The 27,436-nt window shown below is 37.8% G+C and overlaps 1 protein-coding gene across 2 annotated transcripts; it reads left to right on the top strand.

Annotated features, from left to right (window-relative positions):
• The first annotated feature begins 1,455 nt into the window (after nt 1-1,455).
• Nucleotides 1,456-25,723, top strand: LOC119732181. Of its 2 annotated transcripts, none has more exons than XM_038205605.1 (13): nt 1,456-1,942; nt 8,272-8,417; nt 9,620-9,758; nt 11,119-11,211; nt 11,991-12,031; nt 13,381-13,864; nt 15,099-15,240; nt 15,736-16,002; nt 16,629-16,980; nt 19,065-19,395; nt 20,104-20,187; nt 20,858-20,980; nt 22,227-25,723. In XM_038205605.1, the coding sequence occupies exons 1-13, from the start codon at nt 1,621-1,623 to the stop codon at nt 22,415-22,417; spliced, it is 2,715 nt and encodes a 904-aa protein (XP_038061533.1). In that variant the 5' UTR covers nt 1,456-1,620; the 3' UTR covers nt 22,418-25,723. The 2 variants fall into 2 exon arrangements, with proteins under 2 accessions (XP_038061533.1, XP_038061532.1); XM_038205604.1 differs by having other exon boundaries at nt 15,712-16,002.
• The last annotated feature ends 1,713 nt before the right edge of the window (nt 25,724-27,436 follow it).

The raw sequence follows: 27,436 nt of genomic DNA, 5'->3' as shown, positions 1-27,436 counted from the left end.
CCTTGAAAACACTCTGGTGGAAATTTTTGTTGTTGTTAAACTCAGTCAATGTAGGGATTCCATTTTAATAATCCGAACCCAAGGTCCGTGCATGGTACTTCCTATGTCCTGAATTTTTAAACCAAACTTTCTAAGACTTAAATACACCCCGCATGAGAATGAGGAACATACTTAGGAAACTTTTTTAATCACGAAATGTGTAGAAATAAAATGTTTTTTCCTGCTTTTATTTGTCGTTCTCGTCATGCATCATCATCATCATCATCATCATCATGCAACGTCCTGTATGGCCCCACTGCTGGACAAACTCTTCCACTCTTCTATCACCAGTGTGTCTCTTCTTCTTCGAGAGTTTTGTTTTTGTTTTAGTATTAATCCCACTGCGTGTACCACTCTTTTCCCCCCACATAAAGGCACAATTATTTTTAAGGCCCCCAACCCACAACCCAGGTGCTAAAATTAAATGCTTCAAGTGGAAGGTACTCGCTGTGGAGGAGGTGTGGCGATTCCCCCACAGCAGAATTTCATGGACTCGAGTCTGGCTCAATCGCTTCGAAAAGAGAGATAGGTCACTCCGTTCCCGTCAACACAGGAACACCGATTTTTCTTCCCCCCCCCCCCACGGCCCGTCCTCTCCGCCCCCCTTCCCCAATGCAATAATCAACAGCGGTGTGGTATTAGGGCGACCTCTGTTGACCATTCTACACACAGCATTCCTACGACGCATGCGTTGTCGGACCATTCATTCAAAATGGCGTGTATTTCAGAGATATATAAGCAAACAGACGTATGACACTCAACCACCGAACACAACCATGCACGTTCAATGATATTTGCCACTGGTTCCCTATTACCCGTGGTGTTTATTTACGAATACATGTTGTTGGAACCAGCGGATGGGTTATAGTCTCTCATTCGTGCCGTTTTGCACCACAGTCATGCGGATATGCTAAAATTGGGCGGTCCCATAGGGCTGTATACAGCTCTATGGGCGGTCCTCATCTAGATGTAGGCGGAGCTTACAGTCCATTGCAATAAATATTGACCGTTTTAGCCGATTTTCGGCTAGATTTGACATATATTTTGGTGGAAAACCGATCAAATATTAAAAAAAACAGTTAAAGAATGCAAAGTTCTGCAGATTTCTTTAGTAGTCTTTAAAATTGTAGCCAAAAAAAGCAATCAGCAGATTTTTTTTAAAGGGTTCATTACTTAATTTAAGCAATATGCTCCAATATTAAGCGGTTGATGAAGAATGTACAATTACTGCAGGCTAGAAATGGAAGCAAAATTGCATCTTTAAGGAAATTTAACGTGTTTTTCCAAAGGATATGTCAAAACATGTATTTATCAGATTGTGAGCATATTGTTTATACTGTGTTTTGTGTATTGTAATTCAGGTTGATTTCTTAGATTTTGTTTAATCTAGCAGAATTTTGAAATGCATCTGGCAGAATTTCGCGATTTTCATCTGGTCACCTACAGCATAGCCTAATGTACATAAACAAACGGCGGTACATGACGACTGTACGTTTATACAGTACAAGATCGGTACCGTACCCGTACCCACGTACGTGTAGCTAGCCAGTGGAGTCCGCCCGCGCGTCTGGCCAGCGAAAGATGGCGGAGCCTAGTGAGAAGGATGTCAACAATGCCTTGAACCGCGAAAGATATCGTGAAAAGTGGCATGACTACAATTTACGATCGCGATATTTGGACGAATTGTCGACCCCAGTTGATGTCAGCAAATTACCTAGGTTAAAGCGGTCGCGCAGCGACAGATACACAAGTAGAACTAGCGGCACTAGCACTAGTAGCAGCAACACCGGCATGACCGGCAGCAGCAGTACTGCCAGTAGGCCTAGGCCTACGAACGCAGCTACCGATCAAGGTGATGGCAACGATGTACCGCTTCATGACGGCTCGGAAGAAATTCGTTGTCGTGAGTATGAAACACTAATAAATAGCCCTACCTATAGCTGTAATACCATGGAGCTGTAGTTGTTTGGCATGCGTTTAACTAGCCCCTAATCAGCTAATGAGTAATGCATGCTATTGCTAAGCAGTTTAAACATGCACAAGGCTTCACACGTGTACTGTCGTGTACTGTCATGACTGTTGCAATAAACCATGTACAATGAATACAAGGCAATGGACAACCATGCACAAGGCTTCATACAGATATACAATTGTACATGTACAGGTACGTGTAGTGTCACAACCATGTACAAGTAATGCTAGGCAATTAGCAACCATGCACAAGGCTTCATACACGTGTAGTGTCACAACCATGTACAAGTAATGCTAGGCAATGGACAACCATGCACAAGGCTTCATATGCGTGTAGTGTCACAACCATGTACAAGTAATGCTAGGCAATGGACAACCATGCACAAGGCTTCATACACGTGTAGTGTCACAACCATGTACAAGTAATGCTAGGCAATGGACAACCATGCACAAGGCTTCATATGCGTGTAGTGTCACAACCATGTACAAGTATTGCAAGGCAATGGACAACCATGCACAAGGCTTCATACAGATATACAATTGTACATGTACAGGTATGTGTAGTGTCACAACCATGTACAAGTAATGCTAGGCAATGGACAACCATGCACAAGGCTTCATACACGTGTAGTGTCACAACCATGTACAAGTAATGCTAGGCAATGGACAACCATGCACAAGGCTTCATACACGTGTAGCGTCACAACCATGTACAAGTAATGCTAGGCAATGGACAACCATGCACAAGGCTTCACACGTGTGTAGTGTCTCAACCATGTACAAGTAATGCTAGGCAATGGACAACCATGCACAAGGCTTCATACACGTGTAGCGTCACAACCATGTACAACAAGTAATGCTAGGCAATGGACAACCATGCACAAGGCTTCATACATGTGTAGCGTCACAACCATGTACAAGTAATGCTAGGCAATGGACAACCATGCACAAGGCTTCACACACGTGTAGTGTCACAACCATGTACAAGTAATGCAATGCAATGGACAACCATGCACAAGGCTTCACACACGTGTAGCGTCACAACCATGTACAACAAGTAATGCTAGGCAATGGACAACCATGCACAAGGCTTCATACATGTGTAGCGTCACAACCATGTACAAGTAATGCTAGGCAATGGACAACCATGCACAAGGCTTCATATGCGTGTATTGTCACAACCATGTACAAGTAATGCTAGGCAATGGAGAACCATGCACAAGGCTTCATACACGTGTAGTGTCACAACCATGTACAAGTAATGCTAGGCAGTGGACAACCATGCACAAGGCTTCATACACGTGTAGTGTCACAACCATGTACAAGTAATGCTAGGCAATTGACAACCATGCACAAGGCTTCATACACGTGTAGTGTCACAACCATGTACAAGTAATGCTAGGCAATGGACAACCATGCACAAGGTTTCATACACGTGTAGTGTCACAACCATGTACAAGTAATGCTAGGCAATGGACAACCATGCACAAGGCTTCATACACGTGTAGTGTCACAACCATGTACAAGTAATGCAATGCAATGGACAACCATGCACAAGGCTTCACACACGTGTAGCGTCACAACCATGTACAACAAGTAATGCTAGGCAATGGACAACCATGCACAAGGCTTCATACACGTGTAGTGTCACAACCATGTACAAGTAATGCTAGGCAATGGACAACCATGCACAAGGCTTCATACACGTGTAGTGTCACAACCATGTACAAGTAATGCTAGGCAATGGACAACCATGCACAAGGCTTCATACACGTGTAGTGTCACAACCATGTACAAGTAATGCAATGCAATGGACAACCATGCACAAGGCTTCACACACGTGTAGCGTCACAACCATGTACAACAAGTAATGCTAGGCAATGGACAACCATGCACAAGGCTTCACACACGTGTAGCGTCACAACCATGTACAACAAGTAATGCTAGGCAATGGACAACCATGCACAAGGCTTCATATGCGTGTATTGTCACAACCATGTACAAGTAATGCTAGGCAATGGAGAACCATGCACAAGGCTTCATACACGTGTAGTGTCACAACCATGTACAAGTAATGCTAGGCAATTCACAACCACAAGGATTCATTTTTGTGTAGTAAAACAACCATGTACAATATCTGTACAAGTACAAATGGACAACCATGCACAAGGCTTCATACACTTCACCGCTGTTTTCAGGGGGAGGGGGGGCGACGTTAGGCTTATGCGCGTGTCTGTGCTTCAGCTTGTATAGAACACCCTCTTGTGACTGAATTGTGTCCAGTCCCCTTTTGCGTAAAAAAGGTCACCAGAGGACATCTTTTCAATTCGCTTTTTTTTATTACAAATACTTTTTTGATAACACTCAGTGGACAGAAAAAGACTATTAATTTTTGGCAAGACATTTTATTAGAAAATACCTTCGAAAATTTAAGTTTGATTCATGGTTGGGACCTTTTTAAATGTCTCAATCGGAACGAAAATAACATTCACGTTTTGTGGGATTTTTCGTGGTCAGGGTAAGTAAATTCGAAATCAAATAAAGTATCATTGGAAAGACTAGTAAAAGGAGAATACCACTATGGAAGACTTTTGAGAGCAAACCCTGATGGAACCACGTACATAGCTAGAAAATACATACGATACACTGAATGTAAACAAACGGCGCGGTACATATATGTGCACAAATCCATCTAGCAGGCGCTACGCGTAATAGGCCTATCCCTGGCTGTTCCTGTGAAATGTATACATGCGGGGCACTTAAAGGGAAAATACAACATTTGCAAACATCCAAAAATAAAACTACCCAAATCATTTTGAAATACCTTGCTGGACTGTTAGTGAATGACAGTGTAAAGCATCCTGTAAAATCATGGCACCTGGTATACTGTCATTTTCAAGAAAAGTGGTATTTTTGTATCAATTTCCAACGGTGATCGGCCGATCAGCGTTGGAAAAAACTGGCTTTTTTCAAATACTGGCCCCAATTGACCATCGCACTTGTTTGCAAGCGATTACAATCCTATGAACGGGTATGAGCCAGCTAGACTGGTTCCCTGACTTTACAATTCCCCAAAGTATGTAAACTGCTCTGTTTCTTCTTATATGGAGTCAGTGAACCAGACTACAGGTAAATGATTGTTTTTCTTGGTTTTTATAGCATTTTCGAACCCAAAACCTTAAAAAAGTCAGTGTGTGTATTTTTGCTATATATTTCCAACCCCCCAATTCCATCCATTTCTGATGATTACAGCAAAAGCAAATGATGTATATTCCTTTAAGTCAATCGGGCATTGGCGGCGTCGTTTGAATTGCGAACTCCGAGAACTGCGTTAAATTTTGCAGTTGAGTGCTAAAACCACACTCCGGTTTCACTTTCAGAAATCCCACCACCATGGAATCCCCCATTTGTAGGTGAATTTAGGGGTTTGCTCTTGGGCATGTTACTGTCCTATACGCCAACATTGTGGTTACTCTGAAAAGTACTGTGGTTACTCTTAAACTTGACTGTTGTCCTATGTACATTAGCATTACTCTTTGCAGGAAGAATCATTACTATTTTGTTGTCTGTAAAGTTGGCATCTCTGCATTTGAAATTTTCGATGTTGATGCTAAATATATTTATTTTTGAATCTACTTGGGACGTTTCTTATGGCTTCAATAAATATTCCGCGCATCATGAGCAGTTTTTTGGAAGGCCATTCTCAGTGTTTTATTTCTATGAATTACGAGCTCATGGATATTAATTTTACGGCACAGCCTGGAAAAACTGGCGCATGTGCAAAAACCTAATGCAATGGATAACCATGCATTATCATACACACATACTGTACACCATAGAGCTAAACCACTACAACTTGTTGCTAGCTAGTAGCTAGCTAGTGTTGCAACCATGAACCATGTATCTAATTCTACCTCCATACAACCAAGTAAATTATGACAATGGAGCCTTTGGAATGTTGTTGTAGTGTACTCTAACTTGGCACTGCATGCCTACATGGCACACTTTGATTTTTTTTGTCTCTTCTCTAGTGCCTTGCTAGAGTAATATTTTTACCATACCTCAAAGCTCTTTGCCCAAATTTCACACTATATAACTACTAAGTGAAATTTTATCACGCTATCTACATCTATAAAACTTGAGTTTATGTACCCGCTACAAAGTTCCAGATTAATTTGTTTCGGCATGATTTTACAATTATATTTTGAAGTGAACAAATCCACATTTAAAATGCAGCAAAATATATATAATTATTTTCTAACACACTTAAAGTAGGGTACATGTGAGTGGAGATAATGATGACAATTTATTAACTTTAAAGACAATCTTAAAAACTAACATGGGATTTTTGGAGATTTTATCGTCCTTGTTCTTTCTTTGTTTTATGTACATCCTGCCATTTTATTTTTGTGTTTTTGGAAGACCACTGTGGGAGTTTCTGTTCTTTTGTCCCTCAGGGGGGCTGTCCACATTCCAGTCCTCTGCTAAAGCAATTACCTCTAGCCCACTTGCACTACATCATTATTATTCATTACCTCTTGCACAGGAGTAGTTTATCTGATATCACCCCTCTGTTTATTCCTAATCCCCTGTGCATGCATGGTTTGCAGGAATGTGTCTGCAGCCAAACATCCTGTGGCCTTGGATTTTTGTTTTAACCACCCATCCATCATGTGGTGTGCTTGGGAACACCTTAGTACAATCATGGAGCTGTGTTTTATAGCTCCATGGTACAATGCATGCAGTTTATTGCTAGTGTAAACAAAGGTAATCTGCTGCCTACTTGGCCACTACAGGGAACTCTGTGGACACTACATGTACAAAGCAGTGAAATTCATGCATCCCATAAAAACATGGCTTTTTGTACATTGTGTTTCTCAGAAAATATGCTCAGTATGATTGAAATGTTCAATGATATTGATAATGGAAGAAAAAAATTCTTAACTTCATGTTAGTGAAAAAAATTGCCATCATTATTGATGCCGAAACGTCAATACTGTTGTTAGTGGTAAAAGCTGACCTTAAAGTCGGGATGAAATTTTTTGAAAACATCCCCAAATCAATGCATTCATTTCAATATCTAGGAATCCCTTTCAATGGATATTTCATAAGTAGTTGAACACTATATCATCTCAGTGTAAATCCGAATTTCAGCTTAATCTGTTGTTGCAAAAAAAATACAAATGCTTGTGCTTAAACACTGCTTATGTTCTACACCTTGAACTATCGCCAAAGAAAATTGTGATTTTTTGCTGACTAAGCAATTGACAACCATTCACAAGGCTTCATAGAAGTACATGTGTAGTGTCACAACCATAATTATACAAGTAATGCTAAGCAAGGACAACTATGCACAAGGCTTCATACATGTGTAGTGTCACAACCATGTACAAGTAATGCTAAGCAATGGACAACCATGCACAAGGCTTCACACACGTGTAGTGTCACAACCATGGACAAGTAATGCTAGGCAATGGACAACCATGCACAAGGCTTCATACACGTGTAGTGTCACAACCATGTACAAGTATTGCAATGCAATGGACAACCATGCACAAGGCTTCATACACGTGTAGTGTCACAACCATGTACAAGTAATGCTAGGCAATTAACAACCATGCACAAGGCTTCACACACGTGTAGCGTCACAACCATGTACAACAAGTAATGCTAGGCAATGGACAACCATGCACAAGGCTTCATATGCGTGTATTGTCACAACCATGTACAAGTAATGCTAGGCAATGGAGAACCATGCACAAGGCTTCATACACGTGTAGTGTCACAACCATGGACAAGTAATGCTAGGCAATGGACAACCATGCACAAGGCTTCATACACGTGTAGTGTCACAACCATGTACAACAAGTAATGCTAGGCAATGGACAACCATGCACAAGGCTTCACACACGTGTAGCGTCACAACCATGTACAAGTAATGCTAGGCAATGGACAACCATGCACAAGGCTTCATACACGTGTAGTGTCACAACCATGTACAAGTATTGCAATGCAATGGACAACCATGCACAAGGCTTCATACACGTGTAGTGTCACAACCATGTACAAGTAATGCTAGGCAATTAGCAACCATGCACAAGGCTTCATACACGTGTAGTGTCACAACCATGTACAAGTAATGCTAGGCAATGGACAACCATGCACAAGGCTTCACACACACACACGTACAAGCACCGAGCATTGCATCATTTGACTGTATTAACTACCATTAGACTGGAACTTGTTCTTTTTAAATTTCAGAATATGGCCATGGTGAAGTAGAGGTACTTGAGGCACCTGAAATCTACCGTCAGTTGCTGTTAGAAACTAACTCCATCTCCCCATGTGATGAGCACTTCACAAAGTTTCTACTGAATAGATACAATTCTGAAAACCACTCAATTGAGGTAAGTTGATAGAGAATGTATGTCCTTTCAGAATTGTAAGGTTTTTACAAACCTTACAGAAAGACCAATTGAAGTTACTGTAGCACAAAATTCTCATTTTTTTCCGAACTCCAAACTACAAGTACAACTTCAAGTGGTCTTTCTACATACCTTACAGTTCTGAAAGTACATGTACATTGTATGTACAGCACAAGGATTTAAATAACAAAATTTCAGAGACACGACCGTAGCCTATGGCATTTTGCCTATAAACATGCACTAAAATACAACATTTTTGCTTGCACGTTCAGACTTCAATCAATTATGGCATAACAGTACAACATTTTTAATGAAACTTACCCATGATCTGATTGTATTAAGTAAAACTTAATCAAATAAAAAACAATACACAAATGACTGAATTGACCTATCACCGTTTGCGAGGTAGCCACGCCCCTTAGACAACCCTATGGAGTTTTTGTACACTAAGTTTTTTTTTTCACGTTTTTGTGCGTTCCGCGTCCATTTGTATATCATGTAATTGGACAATATTTCACAAGCTGCGTTGACGCGATTAATTTCTACCGCGATAGGATAATTGTGACAAAAAAAAGAATTAAAAAAATTATAACTGATTGGTTTTGATCTGATTACCCACAGTTCAGGAAGTACAAGCAGGGGCGGATCCAGGTCCAAAAGGGGGGTGTGTGATACTTTTCAAACCTGTTTGTGAAGTTTTGTTATGACACACCACCTCACAAAGCCATGGCGTGGGGTTTGTGCACCCCCATGCGTGTCCCCCTACCCCAATGGATCTGCCCAGAAACTCAAATTTTGAAAAGACAATCGGAAGTAAGCAAAAAAGCAAATGTGCAATTAATCACTGAAGAACAAAAACAGGTAGAGAAGTTTAATGAAGGGTATTTTGAAGTGTAGATGATTTGAATTAAAGAAATGAAGATCTTGTACCTGGTACTTTTATAATATGCAAAATGCATCAACAAGTATGGCATAGGATGATCGTTTTGGTTTCCACTGCAAAAGCAAATCCTGCCATTCAACTCACCCTGTCTCACGTGATAAGAAATGTCACTGTGCTACAGTGTACAATTTGGCCCCTACAGTGTTCTTCCTGTTAACATTAACATGTTGAATGTTGTTTTATTGAATTATGATTAAATTGTACTGCAACATTCTGAAATTGTCCTTGTTCAAATGTGCAGGGCAGCAGATATGTAATGGTAACCAGGAGAGCTATGTGCTTCAGTGGGACCTGGAAGTGGGCGTTCTACTGCTCCTGTGATCCAGCAAGGAGTCAAGTGCTGCACTCTGCCTCAGAACATGTCCAACAGAGCAGTCAAGGTTGAGTTTTTAAAAAAAGTATTTCCTTGGGGCAGAGTTTGTCATTTGTAGCTATTAACATGTAGCTAATTATAAAATGTTTGTTGTTGAGAAGCTTACCTGATTAAAAAATATTAGTGGCACTAAATTCCGTCTGAAAATGATCTGCTGCCATTTTGACAAAGACAATAAAAAAAATTGCAGATTCCAAAGATGTGTCAAATGACACATTTCTGGAAATTGCCGGCAGTAGTTGGTTTGTAATTTGGTAAATCTGTGAGTAGTGCACACAAGCTAAAGATAATGAAAAAGTAAAATGGAATGATATGCTGCTTGCATGAATTACCCGCGCTTTGTTTGGGCACTGTGCATTTGATAGTGGCCAATTACGGGCATGTGTGGTAATGCTCTCCTCGCATAATTTTTGAGCTTGCAACTTTTAACCATTGTCACTTTTTGATGATTTGCAGTCCTTTGTTGCAAAATGCAGGTACATACATGTAACAAAATTTTCGTAAGGTTTTTAGATAAAACTGACGTCACCATAAGTTTATCAGATTCAAAATGATGACCCCTCCAATGAGTGAGGGTTTTCTTTTTATGCAGTGTTTATTTCATCACTGTGTGTCCCCACGGCCACATGGCTACAGTGGTTGACTCATGCAAGGTGGTGTGCAGTTTGAAACCAAAAAGGGGACCATGGCGGTGCATGTGTCTGAATGCCTCAGATCCCTGTTCCCCAAAGAGCCGCTTTTGTACCAATTTCATTGAGATTTTTGTTTCTGGGACCAAGGAATAGTACTGAGGGTCCCACAATGACCAGAATCACCTTTTACCTTCACCTTCCACAACTTCTAGAGTTCTCTTGTCAAGTCATCATACACATTTTGGGGTTAAGAAAAGTGAAGACAAATTAAATCACATGTTTATGGGAATGTTTCCCTGAGGGTACCATTTTTAGTAGTTATTTGTTATTATTATTATTATTAATATTAAACATGGTATTGTACCCTTCATGAGAAAATTTTATTCTTATACCTTATGGAGACACCATACATTTTAATGTCTCCCTAAAAATCATAACTCTTATTTGTGGGTGAATTTTAACGTTATTCAATACAATGAAGGCTTGATCCATTGCTTGTCATGGGGGAAGGATAATGACAAATGATTGTTAGTTTTTTTGGCACAATCCTGTGGAAATGTCTCCCAAAGGGATTTTTTTTGTAATGTTTATTTATTTTTATTACTTTTTTTATTAATTTTTTATTTTTATTATTACTTTGTGGTTCATAGCCCAAATGTGATGTGTAGATGTTATTGTAATTATGACTTAGTGTTACATTTGGGTGGCTAAATATGCGGAACATTCTTCTCATAGATTTACCGGGATGTCTGCACATCGACTGCCTTGCTGGTATCCTGGTTAGATTTGACGAAAATGTTGGGATAACAGCTCACCATCAAAGCCAAGGTAAACCTACCGGTACATCACCTGCCATTCCAAGTTTACAGTTGACTTCAGTTATTATGAATACAACCACTGTAATACAATCTCTGGTTAAAGCAGACCTAAAGACTGGGTCCCAATCGTGTTTGTGAAATATGCGACAAACATTAATATTAACTATTTATATATACAAATGACTCTGAAATGCTAAAGAAATAAAGCTACATTATAAGTCAAGAATTATTGATTTCGGGATGGGAAAATACATGGAAATTACTGATCCGGCTCCTAATAATTACCATGTCAACCAATTATATAACTTTGTAGATGCACTGATCTTCTATAACGGTGCATTTTGAACTAAATATAGCTTCCATAAATAGCAGTTTTGTTAATATTGTAAATGGATCTTTGGTAATACACATTATCTGGAAACCATTCAAATCTGAAAAAAGTTTTTAAATTATGTTTCCAGTTAAAAAACTTTAAATATTGAGATTCATGAACATGTATAGAGGCTTCCAGTTTTTTCAATATCTGTCCCTTATGCGCTAAAAGTCCCTCTGCAAAACAAATAATCTTTTTTGTCCTTGCATCCAAGTATGTTCTGTATAATGATCAAATAAGAGTACATGTATTAACCTTGATTTGTAGTGCTTTATTCTTGAATCAAATATTTTCTCAACAATTAACTGAATGTTGTTTGTTACAGACGCATATACCTTAGAGCACTTGTATCAAGAATGTTTTCCAGTGTTATGTGATAAATTGTGAACTAAAATTGTTTCAATATTTTCTTTCAGACCACAGCTATGCACACGCATCTGGCCTTGAAGAGGATGTGGTAAGTGGTGATGTTAGTTTCCTGTGTTTGGAGTTCTTGTTGGTCCCTCATGGTTCTATGTTTCTTGTGAAAAGTGCCTAGCGCATTTCAAGGGCAGAGGGGGTGTTTGTTGGGGATGAGGTGTCCCCCATGCTGCTGCTGCTGCTGCTGCTGGAGACCAAATCGTCGCAGAGCTGACAAACCAGCAAATCAACCATTTTGGCAATTTTGAGATTTTGTCACTTTCGTGGTTTTAAAGGTTGCTCTTTTAAGTATTTATGCCAAAATTCTTAATTTTTATTTGGATTTTGAGATTCGGAGCCCGGCCTGAGGCCAATCAGTCAAAGTAACAAATCCTTAATGTGACATAGTGACAAATACAAAATGTCCCTGGTAACCAGCTAATGTAAGGAGTGCGTTCAAAGTACAAACAAATGATGTGCTACTGTGGTTGTCAAAAACGGTGACTTTTTAAGACTAAATTCATTGTGCACTTATCTTCCTGTATTATGATCAAAATAACATTGCATGTTTCATGTTGAATGCGTAATTAATATGCAGTGCGAGTGCGATCTGACAAACTGAGATTTTTGTAATTTGACAAACTGAGGAATACATTTATGGTCGAATGAAAACATGTGGGACAACTAACCTGATGGATACTACATTTCCTATTTTATTTTGAATATACACCAAAAGGGTTATTATCGAAACATTAGGGACGCCCAGAAAAATGCCCAACTTCAAACGCGAATTACTTGAAACAGGGATTTTGCTTATTTGTCGGTATGTCAGCTGTGCGACGAAATATTCCTGTAATCTATTTCTCAGGTCTCTTGAGTTTATTAAGCTGAAGAGAGCTGAGTGAGTTATAGTGTTCTATTCATTGGTTTAATGGTGTTATGTAATGTCATTGTTTAGAAATGCCAGTGGAAGCTGAATCTCTTCACCTTTTAGTGTGAATAATAAACTTGAATTTTGAACTTCAATCATTTTGGATGGTATGCATCAATTCCAACTCATTAATAAGGCCAAACAAAATATTTTTGCTACCTGATTTTTACAGCTCTGGTCCTGATTTATTTTTTTTTGGGGGGGGGGGAATGAGGGGAAAAATTTGAAAACTTTCAATTACTCCCTTTACTACACGCTGACACCTGCATATGATCGTACGCACCAGAAATGCCAAAACAAAATATGAAGTTTCCTATCGACCTAAGGTTCCTACCCTATTTTTAAATGCCAAGGTATCGGACACACAACTATTATTTTTTTTGGCCTAATATTTACCCTTTTAAGTGTACATATAGATATATATATTCCTATGCATTGGTAAAGAAAGGTTGGGTTTTTTTTTCCGTATGCCACAGCAAATTCCTCCCAATCTCAATGATGTGTGGCCTGTGTGTGGAAATCCACGTGCTGCGGTCATTGTTACGGATCAATCATTTGCCGTCATTGACATCGTGGGCAATGGGTTGAAGTGTTTGACATGCAGGAGGGGCGATTGTCAGCACATCAGTAAGATCAAGGATATTCTTGAGCAAGTGACAGATTTGCCGGTCTTCTTATTGGAGATGTCTGCTCTTTTGGAGTCAACTTCTCTTAAAAGGAAAGCAGGAGCAGGATCAGTGGCTTCCTGGAAGCGCATTCCCTTTCAGCTTGAGAGCATTCATCTACAAGACATGGTTGCCAAACCTGTTATGCAACGGGGTTGTACAGTCAATGGCAATCTTCACCTGATTCCCACACCAGGTGGTATGTGCGCATGCTGTCACGCATCATGGAGTAATGACATCTACCTGAAGGGTGAATATCCTGTTTTCACTCTACAGTCAATTCATCGAGCATCAGGTATGAAAAACATGTTATTATGTACATTAATTGTGTCCTTCCCCTCTCCAAAAGTTGTATGTATATCACAATACATTTTTTTTTAGATGTCAGAATTACTTGATGTCGTTATGTATAAAGGGTCAACAATGTTCCATGCTTTCATTCCTATAGAATTACGGTATTGAAGTGAATACATCACGTGCACAGAATGTGTGTAAAAGGCATTAGCGCGTGATTCAGCCCATGAACCAACACGCGCGTACTCCATTCGATTGCACTACTCTAGTTCTAAATGACGTCACACTTCAGAACTCTATAAATCCAGCTTCAGACATAGATGACCTGCAGGGGACACATTGATTGATTCTTTTGGACAGCATTTTAATATAAATGGTGTACATACAATGCAAGTCAAAAACCAGGCTCGAGATAAATGATTTTTTGGTTGTTGAATATTGCAAACACATACATGTATCTTAAATTTTAATAACAGGTTGAAGGAGTATTTTGTTGGATTGAGAAAAGAAGTAATAATCTGTCATTGATCAAGCCAAACGACGTGAGAGCAATTTTAGTAAAGCAAGTCGTGCTTGGTGTTTACTGATTGCTACCCAGTATGAATTACTCATGTTTTGTTGATTTTGACAAAGAACATAGTTTTATAACTTTAAACTTCAGAATAAACGGTTGACTTGCCTGTCTGCACGATGCTTAAGTCTTAATGACTGAGTACAACATAAACCTTTTCAGTGTGGAAAAAAAGAAGGCGCTATATGCAGAACTTCACTTTAAAAAAAATGGTCCCAAATTTTTGTTTTATTTTTGTTTTACTCACCCTGTATATGTGTTCATAATTTTCACCACAGTAATCATTTATTTTAGCTTCCATTTTGACTCATACTGTATGCATGCAGAAATAATGTCAAAGATTGGAAGACGAAATGGTTTTCAAAAGGGGCATCATGCATATCTAGTCAAACATTTTAACATTTTAAATACGTTTTTATGTAACACCGTTCGGCACACTATCTGTCAACATCCAAAACCTTCAATGACATAACGTTTCAGGTCTGTACATCTCCTACAGTAAAAATTTTGGTTCACAATGTAAATTCTACTACACTGTTCAATTCCAAAGAAAATTAATTGTGAATTTTCAACTTATACCATTTCATGTACGAAGTGTGTAGATCAATTTTATGTCATTAGTTGTACATCAAATTTTGATTTTGAGGAACCATATTGTATTTAGTTTTCTTCAGGAAGTGCAGCAATGAGATGTGTGACTCTGAACTTCAATATGATGGCTTGTCTGACTGCCTATTCAACATGACAACCTACTTGATTGACCACTCCGTCCTGAGACAGTACATGTACCAGTTTCTGTATGGAAGGTGTGCATTCCTAGAATTATTTGAAAGGGCTATATAAAGACCCTCATCCTCCCGGGACGATCAACTGGTGTTTTATTTTTCTTGGCCTTAAAGAGATTTGAAAACTGGATCATTGCAGCACATCACAGAGCAATGTTCAATGAAAGCATGAATGGCAATACAAGTTACTATAGGATTAGGACCTCTGGGAATTTTGCCATGGGTGATATACGATCTCACGTTTGGCTCAGGATGTAAAAAAAACCCAAAAACATGTTTACAATATAACACAATGACAGCCATCATCAAATTCCTTCTGTATAACATGCATGTATGTACAATAATGAAATATTTATGCACAATAATGAATTATTTATTCATTATTTTCTTGTAGTTGGTAGTATTCATTGCTAATAGAAACTTGACTGTACATGGGCATCTTTCTGTAAGTTGACATTGCAAGAATACAATGTATTTCATCTGTCTCCTCAGATCACCCATGTTTGGATTTTACAGTGTTTGGGTGCAAATGCAGAATGATGCTGGACATAGCTCTTTTGCATCACAACTGCACTACAACAAGTTTGTATGGGCATGGTATGGGTTCCTGCGTCTGCTGGACATCGATTACCACGAGCAGTTTATCTGCAGGGAACAAACGTGTGGCGCACAGCCAGATATAATCATCTGTGATGCTACCCACCTTTCCCTTCGCAAGGACCTATCGCTGTGGAAGGACAATGTGCCGAAGGCTACCAAAGAAGCAAAACAGTCGTCAAGCAGATAAGGCTTATAATTGTGTTCTGGACTCTAATTTTTCCAGCTACTTTATTCAGTAGTTTTGTTGTAAAGAATCATGATTCCACAAAAGAGTTCACTTACATTACAATACAGCTTATATTAGTTGTAATAATAAAAACAAATAATAATAATTAGGGGTATTTATAAAGTGCAGGTATTCACCATTATTGATTGCATCATTATATTACCCTTCTCATTCGGCCAACGAAACATATTCCAAAGACCATCCCATTTCGCTGCATAGTATACAGCTCTTTGTTGCAATTTAGGCGCAAAGCAGCTAAAATAGGAATGGGGAGAAGCAATGTGTGACAAAGCGCCTTGTCTAAGGGCACACACACGATAACCCCAGGCTGGACTTGAACCCACCACCTGTAGGATTACATCATGAATTCAATGCTCCAAACTTTGATGCAACAGCACTCCATGGTAATCCTGTGATTCTTTTAATGCCAATTAATTAACACAGAGTGATTCATGCATTTGAAGGCTTTGTCTCATTTGGATTGTGTCTCAACTGGAAATTGTATGAATTGTTCATTTGACATTACGCTTAGCTAGATGATTTAATGTTCATGTGAATTACTTTTACTGTTTTCTCTTTATACTGTTTACAGAAAAAGCATCTTTCTGGTTGACACCCAAACAAGGAAGTTGTTAAAGAAGTTTGCCCGATCGTCAGAGGCACATCCGTTTCCTCCCAATGACTTCCTGATGCTTATTGATGGATGCAAGGAACATCAAGGCAGCCTACTCCCTTTTCTGAATGAGCTGGGTTCAACTGGACATGCAACAGCCCCACCTGCAACTTACAAACCGTTATTGCAAGCTTTGTCTGCAACTTCTCCAGTTTGTGGACTGCTCCATCCAGAGGCAGAGTTATTAGAACTGTTGGAGAAGATGGCTCATGGATTTTCCCCAAGAAAAGACTTAAATGCTATGGCTATTCTCACAAACAAGGTTAGTGCTCCATTGTAATATTAGCATAAATCCCCATGCAATAGTTAGATTACGTAGGTACAGAGAGATACTTATTAATGAGGTATAACAGTATGGTGTATTATTTGTTAGTGTGCATATTTTCCGTTTGATGTAACTACAGTACTCAAAATCTAAAGAAAGGTGCTTAATAACTACATGTACATGTAACTTGTGAATGATGAATACTCAGCAAAAAGCATACTATGTTCCTGATTTAAAATTCAAACGTTTTTTAATGCAGCCGATTGCAACTATGCAATCATGCTCTGAAGCAAGGAATAATAACAAATATCCTTGGATGTGCATTGAATCAATCACAAGTTTTTCCTGAATAAAAAAAAATAATATTATTACAGATATCTCCAAAAATGTGTCATCTTATAATTATCTTGGAAATGTCATTCTTTTATTGCTTTCTTCAAAATGACAACATGCTAGACAGAACAATTGCACAGCTCTACAGAATTATGTTAACCATCTCAAAGGGTGGAAAGAAATGGAATAGGAACCTACACACATACATGTACCTTGGATGGTGGCACTTTTCAGATGCACGTGATAGTTTAAACTGATAGTGGAGTGCATATTTTCCTTTTGGCTGTTTTCAGTATTCTTGTGAATGGATAAGAGCAAATAGTGCATTGAATATCCAGGGTGGTTTGCAGTTTGAGCAAATAGCAGTGGACTTTAGGGAGCATTTAGGACTCATTGAAGAACTGAAGAATAGTCCTAATAACTCAGATATGGCTTCACATTGTTGTCATAACAGAGTTTCAGAAAGGATAAATGGAAACACAGTACAAGGCCATACAAGAACATGGGATTCATTCATTCATTCATTTCCGTTTTATGGTTTAAAAAATCCAAGGACTAAAAATATTTGGTTTCAGCAAAACTTAATATTTACAATGATTGTTAAAAATTATATTAACGGTAATATTCAAACAAACGTGAACAGCAACAGTGACATGCATTACAAAATAATGGGATGAACGCATTGTGCTATGTGAAAAAAAACTGATGCTAATGAATGAAAAAAGAAGAGTTGAAGGTGGTCAACGTACATCATCGAACTTTATTGAAACATGACATCGAAGAGATTGAGGAATGATTATGTGGGAGAAGTACTTTGTACATGTAGGTAATAGAAGATGAGATATTGAATTCTGTCGTAGGCCAAATTAAACAATTTACATGTTTTGCGTTCCTGCCCGCTTCTATTTTGGAGGCCACCTCTTTCCTTTTTTGTTAATTGTAAAAAATGATACATTTTAAACAATGACATCATTTTGGCTTGTTTGTTGCATCTAGCCCTTATAAAGCTGGTTTGTCATTTCCTGAATTCAAGTGATGGTCATTTAAAAACAAAAACTGGCGGCCATCTTGAAAAATAGCCCGGTCTGGCAGCCATTTTGGAGGGGGGAAAAAGGGCATCCTCCCTTGTTTTTCAAAAAGGCATGATGCTAAGCATTTTTTTTTACTTGGCCTTAATTGATGTGTACATGTTTCTTTGCTCAGATGTCAGTGCTGACACCTAGCACTCTTAAAGAAGTTTTCAATGGCTTGCCCGTGCTACCAGCATTCAACTTTGTAGTTAAAACAGAAGAGGAAATTACCAAGTGCTCAATAGTTACTCAATATTCTTATAAAACTTAAAAGTTTTCTATCACACAATATTATCTAAAATATGTGATAACTGATAAAATGCCGATTTCGTCTTTGCCAATTTCAAGAGCTACGTTTAGATAAAAAAAATACTGAAATTGCTCAATGCATTAAAAGAATATCATCATTTAAGCACAATGACCCTAAAACCTGTCACATCCCAAAAATGCAATTTCAAGAATCTTCATCACTCTTGTCTGCAAACATCACCTGAGATACAATTGTAAAACCTCAGTTTAAAAGTTAAAAATGATGAACAATGTCCTTTTGAAGGCCTGTCGCCAAAAAAGTGGATGTTATTTTGGAGCTTCACACAAATGTAAATACATTTTTAGGGGTTTGGGTTCATCTTTTTTTGACTCACCCTGTATATTGTTGAATTGATATTTTGTTCATAGTGTCCTATAATAGCTGACCTCATTGCATCGGAGCAAGTTCTTCCTGAAGTACTCTTTCCTGTCCTTTGTGAGCTGCTTCGTCTGGCAGTAGCCCCATTTGAGCAGTCAACTTCTTCACAATCTCCTGCTGCTGTTCAGGCTGAGAGAAGCACAGACCACCCACCACCAGACGACTTCGATGGCATGTGTTTTTGGCCCCATTTCCCCCAACAACGGTTAAGGCCAAAATATGCAATGGATGGCTTGAAGACCACCAGGACCAGTTGCAGGAAGGATTCCAAAAATTACGGGAGAATGACACCTGGAGTATTTGCTGCTTTCTGTCCCCATGGTAATACTTGCACTCAAATTTATTGTCAATGAACAAGTAATGCTGGGTAGGGGAAAAAAACAGCCTGAAAGTCAATTTGAACCAGCAATTATGATGCAACCTACCACATTGCAAGCACAAGGAACACATTGGGAAATCCAAAACATGTATTAACAGCACTGGCAATAATTTGAAAAGTATTGTCCATGTGTATGTTTCTCTAAGAATAATTTAATGGGCAATCATAAAATGTACAATCTGCCAAAGACCAAATTTCTCTACACCAAAGCCGACTGGATTACCCTAGTGGTAATTACAGTCGTTTGAATAATAGTAGTAATATGTCTGGCTCCATGACAATGCAATGGGATAATTTAGTATTACTGTGATTGATACTTTAATGAGAATATAAAGTGTGATGTAAATGCGATAGTTTCTGGTTTCGTGTGGCTCTCACAAGATTTTTACCTGTTTTTTTGAAACTTTGATTCCACTTATTATTACAAAGCATAAACAATGTTCCCCATTTCCTGTATTTCGAAGACTTTCTGTTCTGGCAAGGTTTTCATGAAGTTTTGCTTCCCTCAAAGGCCAAATTATGCCACAATTCATAGCAGTCCTCAGGAAACGATTATTACGTGACAACATTCTGTTTGCTGTTTAAGTATACATGTACACATAATCCTATCTATTTTATTAAAGACTGTCTTTCATTTTGTATTTGTTCAGGAATCTGTTATGGTTTCGAAATTATGAACCAGTTTGAATCACCGAATGTGCCCTTCACTTTGCTCCTCACACGATTTGAGACACGTAAGTAGTGTTTTCCTCAACAAATCATAGCTGTTGATTTAATAAGCCTCCGTACTGATGACGTCACACTTTGTTTACATGTGCACTTTCCTATGGAGCCAGTGGGGGCCCACGGTCAACTGAGCACCATAGGAGAGCGCACACGTAAACGGAGTGTGACGTCATCAGTACAGAGGCTTATTCAGTCATGATTTATAACTTACATTGACATTTGTAAATTTGCACACAACTGAAGATCATCGATTTGTTTGCAGCACCTAAACAAAGGTTTAAGAAAACAGTCCCTATCGTTATGCACCGGTAATCCTCCTTGGCCTTTATAATGATTTTCACTTAATTACGATGAATGTATGACACTAAAAAAAAAATATTGAAGTGAAATTGTTTAAGCATGTTGCATTTTTGTGGAAGCATTTGTTTGTTAACATGGGTGACTTGCGAATAACACTCAATGAAGGCATATGGTAGCAAATCTGCTTCTTCAGACTTTTTCTTATGTTACTCACTTCATGCCTGGTATGGGAATGAACTCAAATGCACACTACCAATTCAGTTGCAACAAGCGGTCGCTGAACACACATTCCATGGAAGCAAACTGATCTTTTGATAAACCTTAAATTTACATTATTGTTCTCATCAAATGTATGTTGGTTTTTTTTTTTTTACGTAGCTCCAAAGATGATTGTGTATGACAACGCCTGTCATCTTCATGCCTACTGCCTAAATCGGGAGCCTGGCATGTTTAAGAAGACCAAGTTTCTTATCGACAGACTACACTGGCCCAATCATACTGGTAATTCTTGATTGTATATTTTTTTTATTTATTTATTTCTTTTTTGATGACTGTAACACAAGTGTATTCCATTCAGTTGGAATCATATCAAATATTTTTACGGATAATTATCAATGTCCACTTTCTGACACTTAAAGCCACATCTTACTCGCATGAATGTGAGTAATATAAAACAAGAAAATACAAGAATGATGAAAATACAAGCCTGAGAAAAAAAGAAGAAAATGCCAAATTAACGTCATACTTAATACTTTTAGGCATTGCATGGTGGAGTTTCAGTATCATTTCGGTTTGCGGTAACACTTTGTGGTAATAAATTCTGCTTAGAAGACAATTATTTAGTTCTGATAAGAACTTGTCCTGCTTGTTATCAACTTCCACTAAGTACTTTTAGTTCTGATAAGAACAGTCCTGCTTTAAGTTCTATTAGAAGTACAACTACTTGGTGAACGTTGATAATAAGCAGGACAAGTTCTTATCAGAACTAAATATCTTCTTAGCAGTAGTTATTATGACATGGTGTTACCGCAAACCAAAACGATACTTAAACTTAATACTTACAGTAGTGCAACAGGTACACTGTTCTACAGTGTAAATCACAAAATAGAGTGAAGACAGACAGCAGATATTCAAACAATGCTATTTGTTATTTGAAATGAGATATGAGAAGAATTTCACGGGTGTGAAATTTTAGTTTTAGAGCTGATTTCGCCTTTTTTTTCAAGAATTTCAGCTTTTTTTCCCTCACTTGCTGTGTACAAAAGTATAGTTTTTTTTACACCTTTTTCAGCTATTTTATCAGTGGTCACTCACACCCTTGATTAACAAGACCAACGATTTTAACAGTAACTGGTGCAATCCTATGGGTCACTTGGATAGCAAAATAACCTTTTCATCAAGAGAGCCTGGAAGATGACGATTATTGTCAGCACTAATCTTAAAATTATTTTGAAGCTGGAAAGTGGCCCTGCCTGAGGGATTCATCCTTATTTTGTTCAATTAAACTTCATTACATAAGCTGATAGCAATATTGCAATATAGAAATCATAATTTTCTTCATAGGGTTTCCCTTTACCTTGTCAATGTGGTCTTCAAGAATGAAGTCCCATAATTTCCCTCTTGTTACCTCTTCATCACATACACAAGTACCCACTTCATGTCTGTGTGCCTGATCAGTGCATTTCATTTGTCTATATCTTTTCAGTAATTTGAATTAATACATTTCTGTTTCATATTCTTTCATCAGCCTGTTCCGTTGGGTACAAACTAGATGGGTACTCAAAATACAAGGCGATAAACAGCCAAGTTGCCGAACAGATGAACTCGTCACTCCAGCGCATCAAGGTTCAGCTGTCATATATGGCTCAAGACAATTTTTTGTGGCACTGCAGATTTTTTTTGTGGGGGAAGAACATGAAAAAACAAAGCGTTCATTAGAATATGAGAAGCATATCTGCACTTAAGTGTATACATGTTACTTGGTGGTTTTAGAATCCAAGGGTGGTCATAAAACCTATAGGAGAATGTTTATTATATTGCTGTTTGTTTGTTGTGTTCTATTGTATTTTTATTAGGTGTAAATAGTCGAATGGCTTAGACCCCATTTTTTACAAGATCGTGAACGACTGGTCCAAAGCACCAACGTGGCAGATAGATTGTTATAGCCCTAGAGAAGATATTTTTAAGAAGTGGCACCTGAACATCTTTTGGGAAGGGTGCCTGATGTTCATAAATCATCAACACTTGCCATGTAATATGTTTTTTTTTTGCCATGTTTGGGCATATTTGTATTTTTTTTTTTTTACTTTTTAAAAAGTATATTTTGGTGATCGTCCTTACACACCCTACTTCAATTACATGTAATGAAGCCCACAAGTGACTGAATGATAATGTAAACATGGTAAAGATCTGAAATGACTTCCATTATACTAGTTGGCTGCATTTACCTCAGTTGTCTCCAGAGATCATCAATTAGTCTTGCCAAATCTCAGTGTTTATGAGCTTCAAATTCACCAAGTCGCTTACTGGCACAGTTACCCTATTAAGACTTTATGGGAAATCATGTAAACAATGCTAATATTGTTATATATAGCCCAAAAAGCAGAAACAGGGAAAAAAACTATGTGTCCGTAAATTAGGCAAAAAGGTAGGTGAAGGGTTGCTTAACAAGGGAAACCTGAACAAGTTCAAGGAAATTCCCTAAATTATTGGTAAGAAAACGTTTTGACGTAGACCTAATTATTAAAAACAACAATAATGTCTTATATTGCGGATTTCCTAGAACTTGTTCAGGTCTCCCACGTCAGGCAACCCTTCGCCTAATTTTAGCACTATTTACGGACACCTGATTTTTCCCCCTTTCTTGTAGCTAAGTATCATGATACTGTCCTCAATCATATGATTTATTTTTGTGAGGGTAACAGTGCCAGTAAATGACTTTGTGAATTTGAAGCTTGTAAATTCAAACTTTTGGCGAGACTTGTTGACGATATCCAAGGAAAAAGTGAATGGGCACAACTTTAGGGTATAATATTAGCCATTTGGGATCTTTATTATGTCCTCGTATCATCCAGTCTGTAGTATGATGCAGAAAACGTTATTTAAGTAAGGATATGTACCAGTAAGTGGAATCCCCAAAACATACTTTTCACTATATGTGTATTTATATACCCAAACATTGCCAAATATGGGAATATATTACACTGCAGGTACTAACCATTAGCGATTTATGCAATTTAAGCACCATTCCCAAAAGAATTTCAGGTGTCACCCCTTCTAAATATCTTATGTTGGGGCTATAAGAATAGCCAACTTTAGTGGTTTGAACCAGTTGACACGATTTCGACCTTATGCCACCCAACTAAAACGTGTTACACTCGTAACCCTTTGAAATATCGAATTGCACACTCACAATGTATACATTCTCCCTTCAAAAAAAAAAAAATGATGCACACTCGGGTCCTCCCTATGCTTAACCCTAGTCATGTCGTTGGTTGCGCAAAACTTCTTTTTTTTTAGCATTTGATGTTTGGGGGACGCCAAATCAAATTGCTTGGTGTGATGCATTTTGTTTGCGTGGTTTTCTTTATTTTTTGTTTGTGTCAGACCTCTGTATCATGCCATTTATGGAAAGTGAAAAAAAGGAAAATCAAAAATCTGACGGTCAGTCTGGGGTGGGGGCTGGCAGTTGCCCCTCTGCTTGATACAGTTGCTGTTGTTCTTGGGTTTGGCATCTAATCCTTTCATTCCTTGAAGAACATATTTTGAGTATGACAGGATAATTTTTCTTGATATTAGTTGTAAGTTTTACCAGACCTTTTTTGAACAATATGCACTGTTAATGTCTGATACAATATTTGAACAGCATGGACTGTTATTGTCTTGTTGTCCATAAAGTATTATTCTCTTCCAGCACACACATTTAGATCATTGTGATGTGATTTGTGAACATGTAATGAGGTTTGTATGTAAAAAAAAAAGGGTGTTTACCTATTGCAAAATACCCACCTTGGAGTCAGTGGTAGAAATCAAAACACAAAAACACACATGTTTGCAGGTGTGGCTTTGTTGAATTTATTTATTAGCGTGAAGTGCGTGATTACTGAAATATATTTGGTACTATACAAGATACAGGAAATTTAATGCATCCGAATCAGTTATATCTTGGATGCTCAATTTTGAAAAGAAATAAAATATGAAAGATTTCACTTAGTGAATTATTCTTCAAGATGTAGGTACTTCTCCAGCATCAAGTAACTAGTTTGCTGCAGCTACTTGACAACAGCAAATAATGGAACGTATAGTAATTTATGTACCCCATATACATGTAGCAATAGGGATTTGTTGGACTCTGCAACTCTGTATTTTTTTTCTGTATTATTTCCCAATATAGTATGAGTATTTTTTTGCAGAACACTCACCAGATTCTCTTTGCTCTGATTAATATTTTTAAAAACTTTATTAATATGCATGTACACATAAACAGGCATGATTATTTTTATTGAGTTTTCCCATGGTTATAATTGATTGAATTTGAATGAAAGCAAATGGATTTGGATGCAAGACAGATTGATTTACAAATAAAGATTATTACATGGTGTCATTCCAAACGTTATATTGTACATGTACATTTCTACCACGTAAAGCTATGATTTCGTTTGATTGATAGAATAGCATTGTATCCAAACATAAAGGTGATTTGTCAAGTATGACACAATCTTTGATTGATGTATATATTTAGTATACCAGGGATTGTTGTACTACTCAATGTGGTGTTATAACTCAAGTATACGAGAAGAACCAAATCACATTAGTTATTAGATTTTAAGACAATGAACATTATCTTCAGTGGGTCATTAGAGACACGCATCTGTTCACGCACATAAAACCTCACTTGTAAATTGTAACCTGATGTTAAACTTCCTCTCAAAACCTTTGTTTCATGGGGGGGGGGGGTGTTACTGATCTTGGGATGTATGTTATTTCCAACTTTGTATCAACTAATCTAATTAAAACATAATGTTAGTAATATGTCTCACACTGTGTCACTTGTTTCCATTGAACAAACTGTTGCATTTAAGTTCTTGATAAACAACAATAACAAACCGTAATTTGTTATACTTTGTTTTCGTGAAATGTATGTAATTTAGTTAATATTTTATACTACATGTACATGTATGTTGTTATTTTAGTATTTACTTGATTATTAAAACGAAGATTGCACAATAATTCTGTGGAAACACACTTCTCAATATTGCCTCTGTGTCTATCTATCATGTTCATCTCCACTTTACAATTTTTTTTTAATTATCTGTGGCAGAGATGCACTCTTAAAGGGTATTCGAAGGGCAGGGGCATATCCATGGTGGTTTTTTTTTTTGTAATGAAGATGGTGTGAAATATTGTGTGAATGTGTCCAAACTTTGCAAACAACGATTTCTAGTTGCAAAATAATTTGACCGTAATAAAAAAAGTGGGAGCGGATGGGTCGAGCCCCGATTCCAGCGTATGTATAGATCCGGATTTCTGCACTGCGTAAGACCATCCTCCCCCAGGACTGTGTCGACTCGACCAATTTGTAAACACCACTAGAGGTCTTACAAGCCTACAAACTGTAGGGACAGCAGTTGCAAAGTTTTGTTTGTTTGTTTGGTTGGTTTGGGGTTTTGGGGGGGAGGGGGGCCTTTGTTGCTTGATTCTATCCTTTTTTGAGGGGGGGGGGTCGTTCAATAATGAACAAGTAAATGCAGTACTAGTAGATTCTCATGGCATGATCATCTTTTCACATATAGAGGGCGCTATTGACAAGTCGTGATACTTCTTATTGAGTATTATGGAGGTTGCCATGGCGCGGCGGTGGAGAGTGTACATGTATCTGGGTTATAAATTATGAAAAAAAGGAAAATTAAGCAAGAAATTGTAGAAGCACTAGTCGAGATTTAAAGTTGACACTGAACTTCTTGGTTTTTGTCATTTTTCATTTACTTGATTTGAATATTACATTAATTGTTTGTGTACGATGTCTTTTTACAAAAAGTTTTCGGATTAACTAGACTGCTGTTTTACTCTCATTAAACGCCACACCAAAAGAAGGAGAAACGTAATTATTTAGCAAGGCCGGATCCAGACAGCATTTTTTTTTCGAGGTGGGGAGATTTTTCTGTCCAAAATATTGTGTACGCAATGGCTAACTTTTTGCGACGTTAGGCTACTCAACAACAACAACAAAAATTTCGGGGTTTTTTTTTTGGGGGGGGGGGTGTGGGAGCATGGCCCCTATTTGCCAATCCTCCTAGATCCACTGTTGTCATTTGGAGACCGGAAACTTATTACATAAACAGAATAAATATAAAAAGTAGACCCAAACACAAAAGAAATATATTTCATATTTAAAAAGTCGCACCACAATAATTAATACTGGTAAGCTAAAAACAAAAAAACAATCAATGGCTCAATCCGTTTAAATTATATCACCATTTAAACCAAATAATCGGCTCCACGTCCACAGTTAAACGGTATCGTATTAAACTTTAATTCGAAATGTAGTGAACACCTTCAATGTGTTCATTGTTTTCCCATGCTCAGACAAAAATAGTAGACAATCCATATTTCTTCTTCTTTGCTTTGTTTTTGGTGGTTTTAGTTTAGAAAAGGGTTCAGACCCCCATTGCTCAAGCTGCCATCAGTAATAATAACAAAGCACAGAATGAGCCATTTAGGCCTGGCATTATTATAACTCTTCTTTTTTTATAATTATATTATCGCTTTAATTGAAATTTTGAAAAATCTCAGAATATCACTCGTTTCTTTTGACAATTCAGAAAGAAGACATTTTGTAACAGTTCGATGTCAAAGTAAAAATTTGTTTTCAAAGACATAAATATCAAGTTCATGTATGTTTGTTTCCGTTTTATTTGCAAATCTCACGAGAGTCACTTGGGATGCAAATTCGTATAA

Source organism: Patiria miniata, unplaced genomic scaffold (assembly GCF_015706575.1).
Source record: "Patiria miniata isolate m_02_andy unplaced genomic scaffold, ASM1570657v1 HiC_scaffold_24, whole genome shotgun sequence".
NCBI lineage: Eukaryota > Metazoa > Echinodermata > Asteroidea > Valvatida > Asterinidae > Patiria > Patiria miniata.
Note: the sequence above shows the minus strand (reverse complement) of the source record. Positions and strands in the feature narration are given on the sequence as shown.

What these genes read in the sequence shown, in the direction of transcription:
- LOC119732181 (XM_038205604.1), top strand. Translation starts at nt 1,621, where the DNA reads ATGGCGGAGCCTAGTGAGAAGGATGTCAACAATGCCTTGAACCGCGAA. An exon ending in CTGAAAACCACTCAATTGAG is followed by an intron (nt 8,418 to 9,619) that starts GTAAGTTGATAG and finishes TCAAATGTGCAG; the next exon opens with GGCAGCAGATATGTAATGGT. An exon ending in CTGGCCTTGAAGAGGATGTG is followed by an intron (nt 12,032 to 13,380) that starts GTAAGTGGTGAT and finishes CGTATGCCACAG; the next exon opens with CAAATTCCTCCCAATCTCAA.